This window comes from Myzus persicae, unplaced genomic scaffold (genome assembly GCF_001856785.1).
Source record: "Myzus persicae strain clone G006 unplaced genomic scaffold, MPER_G0061.0, whole genome shotgun sequence".
Taxonomy (NCBI): domain Eukaryota; kingdom Metazoa; phylum Arthropoda; class Insecta; order Hemiptera; family Aphididae; genus Myzus; species Myzus persicae.
Window position 1 is genome coordinate 12,571 of NW_019101077.1, and position 5,162 is coordinate 17,732.

The 5,162-nt window shown below is 34.3% G+C and overlaps 2 protein-coding genes across 2 annotated transcripts; both read left to right on the forward strand.

The window, feature by feature from the left end:
- The first annotated feature begins 809 nt into the window (after positions 1 to 809).
- LOC111027612 lies at positions 810 to 1,368 on the forward strand. Its single transcript, XM_022306011.1, has 2 exons — positions 810 to 984; positions 1,087 to 1,368. Exons 1-2 carry the CDS (start codon positions 915 to 917, stop codon positions 1,329 to 1,331), a joined length of 315 nt encoding a protein of 104 aa, XP_022161703.1. The 5' UTR covers positions 810 to 914; the 3' UTR covers positions 1,332 to 1,368.
- LOC111027611 (zinc finger BED domain-containing protein 4-like) lies at positions 1,365 to 2,843 on the forward strand. Its single transcript, XM_022306010.1, has 4 exons — positions 1,365 to 1,774; positions 1,861 to 2,098; positions 2,167 to 2,365; positions 2,705 to 2,843. Exons 1-4 carry the CDS (start codon positions 1,428 to 1,430, stop codon positions 2,716 to 2,718), a joined length of 798 nt encoding a protein of 265 aa, XP_022161702.1. The 5' UTR covers positions 1,365 to 1,427; the 3' UTR covers positions 2,719 to 2,843.
- The last annotated feature ends 2,319 nt before the right edge of the window (positions 2,844 to 5,162 follow it).

Sequence of the window (5,162 nt, forward strand, 5' to 3'; positions counted from 1 at the left end):
TGGCGGCACTTTGATAAAGTTAATAAAACGTTGGCCACTTGTAAAATATGTGGTGAAACTTTACAAACTGCAGGTAATACCACTAACATGCGTCAACACCTGGTAAATATTCACAATGTAACACTGGACGGTAAACCTAAGAGTATCTTAGAACCAGAAAAAGTTGACGATTCAGAGGATGTAACTGTAAGTGGATTATTTAAATTTTACGTTACCTATTTCATGTATTATTAAATTATATCCATTGATATATTTATTAAAAATTACTTTGTATTAACACGTCTGTCTCCCTACAGTTAGTAAAACGTAAAAGGGTTAATATCCAGCCGTCAATTAAAGATAGTTTGTCATTCTGTACATCTATGACAAGTAAGCATTATTTAACCATAGATAATAGACAATAGTACCTATATTGATTTGTAAAATTTTGTTTTTAAAGGTGGATCAAAGTCTGGCGAGATAACAAATGCTTTGGTATATTATATTACAAAAGATAACCAACCATTTTCAACAGTAGAAAACTGTGGATTTAAGCATTTCATGAAAGTTATCTGTCCTTTATATAAAGTACCGTCAAGAAATACTATAAAAAACAAAATTGATGAGAAATATAATTATTTGGCAAACAAGTTTAAGGAAAAACTAAATCAGACGAACAATTTTACTTTAACAACTGATATTTGGTCTGATTTATCTATGAAAAGCTATTTAGGAATTACAATACATTTCTTGGAGGGAATACAATTTGTTTCGGGTACTATATTTTCTACATATTATTACATTTATATTTAGCACTATAAAAAGTAAATTTACAGCATACTAAGTAAGTATTGGTTATGTTTTGATTTTTTTTTTTAGGTACATTGGGAGTATATGAATTAAACGAATCACATACATCAGAGTATATAAGTAGTATGTTTGAGAATTGTCTGTCAGAATGGAATATTTCACAAAATCAAATTATTGCTGTTGTTACAGATAACGGTAAGGAATTATAAACTATTATTTATAGGAAACTATGCTTATGTAGGTATTATTTTTTTTTTTTGATTATTTATTAATATAGGTAATTATTTCTTTTTTAAGGGGCAAACATAAAAAAGGCAGCACAAACTACGTTTGGTGTGGATAAGTTTATACCGTGTATTGCGCACACCATCAATTTAATTGCAGAAAAATCAATAGCAGACACAAATAATTTGAGTTGCTTACTTCAAAAGGTACGGAGTATTGTAAAATTCATAAAAAATAGCACTATTGTCAGTGATGAGTTAAGAAAATGTCAAACTAATGAAGGTAAAAAGATTTTCAAAATGTTTACAATTACCTGATTAATTATTCTTTCTTTTTTTTTAATAGGAAAATCAGAAGGACAATTACTAAAAACTATTTTAGATGTAAAAACTCGCTGGAATAGTGTTTTTTATATGGTAGAAAGATTTTTAAAACTTTCATCCATGATTTCTGGAATTTTACTAACTAAGCCAAATGCCCCAGATATGTTAACGGGTCGTGAGTTAAATGATTTGAAAGGTATTTGTGCTCTTTTACATCCTCTAGAAAATTTAACAACAAAAATGTCTGGCGAAAAGTATGCAGTGATTAGCACAGTCATACCATTATTGAATTGTGTAAAAAGTGCTACAGAGAGTATTATTGTAGAATCTGATATTTGCATTGATTTACAAAAAAATATTTTAAGTGAGATACATAGAAGGTTCAAAGACATAGAAAAGTTCAATGACTTTCCACTGGCTACACTTCTGGACCCCAGGTTAGTTAATTTAGATTCATCATTATTAAACAACCTTATTTGTATATAAACCTAATTCATAAAGGTAACTAATTTTATTGTATTAGATTCAAGAATGTGCATTTCAAGAATCCAGTTAATTGCCATGCTGCCATAGACCGAATTAAAAATATGCTACAGTTACAGTTACCACAGCCAAGTAACCTTGAGGATCAAGCCTCCACTTCACATGCTGAACAAGTAGATTTAAATAATGGTAAAAAAGATAATTTTGATTTATGGGCATACCATTCTGAAATTGCAACCAGTCAAATTCAAAGGAGAACGCAACCCATAAGTCAAGAGGTTAATATTTTTAGATTTTGATTATGTTGATTAAATGCACCATGACTTACAATTTATTATATTTTTAGATTTATGAATATTTACAAAAGCCAGTTGTTCCTGTAAATTCAAACCCCCTAGAAGTTTGGGAAGTTCATAAGACCATGTATCCTAATTTATACACTATTGCTAATGAAAAGTTGTCCATTATAGCAACTTCCGTTCCTTCTGAGCGTCTTTTTTCAAAAGCCGGAGCAACGATTAGCAAATCACGAAACCGACTCATAGGTAAACGTGTTTCAAAATTAGTATTTTTAAGTTCCTTGAGCGAAGATATTTGGTTTTCATAATATTTATACCTACTAATTGCATGTTTTATTACCTAGTGACCTACTGTAGTTACAACTTACAAGTACAGTTTTATTATGTTATGTTTTACTTTTTTATTATGTTATTATTTGTCACTTTTTTATTAATATGTTATAATTTGTTACTTTTAGATTATGTAACTGTTAATAATTTATTATGTTGGAATAAAGCGAATTTCTATTATGTTTAAATATTGTTACGTTAATTTAAGATGCTTATTTATTTACCATGCTTATACTTTTTACTATTTTGTTACAGCATTACAGCAATAACTGTGAATAAGAAGCCCACATTGTAACAACTCATGAGTCATGAATATTAACGCCAAGTAATGTATCACATATGCGCGAACCATATAGATTTGATAATTGTACTATTATTTTTAAATATGGGCATTAAGTATAAAATAATTTAAAAAAAGTTAAACAGTTACCTAACAAATTAATATTTTTCAACTTAACCAGTTAGTTATTATTTTAATTAACTGAGTAAGTAAACATAATATTATTATGTTATAGCTTATAAATTATTTTTATTTTTGTTAACCATGATGTACACAATGATATTAAATAAAAATAAACAAATAAATATTTTTTGATTTAATCACAAATGTGTAATTGTTAATGGGAAATAAAAATTAAGCTATTGTAGATTTCAATATCTACTAAATGCTTAATAAATATTAAAGTTGCTCAATACCCTGCAAGTGTGAATGTGTAATCCATGATTACTACCTTATAAAATGTGAAGTGTACGGTGTGGTGTATGGTATAACCGTATCCTTCATTTTAGAGTGCAAAATTTGCCTTTTTTTTTTTCGATACATCGCTGAATAAACACCGATGTATCGATTAATCGTCGTTTTAATCGGTTCGATACATCGACATCGATAAGACGTAATGAAAACATCGATTATTCGATACATCGTGATAGCTGCGATTTTTGCCATCCCTAAGCGCACCAGTAGATCCTGGAGGAGTCTGCCCATCGAAAGCCGCAATCAATCCATGGCAGGCCCGGTGGAAGACCACCAGTAAAGCGGAATGGACTCGCCGGGTCATTCCTAACGTAGAGGTTGAGAGAACCGTGCCGTGGATGGCGGATGCCTATGTCATTCCACATGACCCAGACCCTGACGAATCATGGTTGTTTCCAGCAATATTTGTCGAGGATGGCCAGAGCACCCAGCGCCGCGTGCCACCACTGTAACGGGGACTCGGACACCGCTGAACACACACTGTTCGTATGTGATCACTGGAGTGGTCACCGCGCTGAGCTAGGAGCCCAAATCAGCCACCAGCCGACTGCTGACGATCTCCCCGATATATTGTGTGGGCCGGACTTTCGACCTCCTACCCGCGGACCACGAGGAGAAAGCCACCCTACTGGCTTAGGCGGAAGAAAAGTTCCGAATGTTTTACAAGATGGTCGAGGCAATACTTGGTCTCCAGGAACAGGCGGAACGAGCTCGGCAGGCGCTGGCAGCTGGACAAAGGAGGGGAAGATGACGGATAGCGTACGAGACCTCTAGGCTGGCGGGCCGCAGCGCCGGGCCTCTCGAAGCACAGCAGCGATGAACGTGCCATGAGACCGGCTAGCTCCGAGCCGGGTCGCGAAGTCGGACAGAACGGGAATCGAGGCTGGCGGGCTCCAACGCCGGGCCGTGAAGATAGCGTCACCGACACCTCAAGACGGCGCCATAAGCACTATTGTAATTTTTTGATTGTAAGTCCCCGAGTATCACTCCCTGGCAGACACATACCCACTAGCAAACGCTAAGGAAAGTCTGCCAGGTCGTGGGATCGCGCAAAGAGCGCTTTATTGTAAATAAATATTATGTTTTAAGTACAATTAACGATGGGGGCCGGAGGAGAAGCAATGTGAAAAACAGTTCCTTCCCCGGTTCTCGATACCTCGAAAAAAAAAAAAGGGTTAGGTTAAAAGTGATTCAATTATCCGGTACTTGGTGATTCTAATAAAAGGTCAATTTAACATTAGTAACATACAAATTGGTTTGGGATTTTCATTTTTGATTCTAATAAACGGTTGATTCCATAAGCCAGTGATCATATTAAGCGGAACTCACTGTATTTAGCAACACTACGAATTGAACGTGAAATTAGAATAGTTGTAATTGCGCACGCTATACGACGTCATACTCCATGTTATATAATCGGATTTTAAGTGTCAATAGGGAACGTCATGTTTATAATAGATTTATTTATACATTTTCAACCATAATAAGACTATTGTATTGCGTACCTTGCAGTGCGTGATTGATATCGCTACGGTAAACGTCTCGTTTTCGAATAAACGAGTGCTTTTCTGACAAAATTAACAGACCTAATTTTAACTTAGTATTTTGAAACATAAATATTTCATAATGATTGAAAAAAAGTGCCATCGGTACTTACTAGAGTACCTAAAGTTTGGTTTTATCGAGTCACCACATAATGTACAGTTACCATTTTGCCTTATATGTGAAAAAACATTTTCTAATGAGGCAATGAAGCCATTAAGATTAAAAGATCATTTATCCAAAATTAATTTCGATAAACTAGAGAAACCTCTTTCGCTTTTTCGGGCTCTTAAGAGGACGCCACACCACCGAAAACAACGTACAAAAACATGCCAATTTTGTTGGAATAATACGGCTTACAGAATTGTTTTAGAGCAAAATACCTTAATTAAAAGTTGTAGAGGGCAGTTATATCGG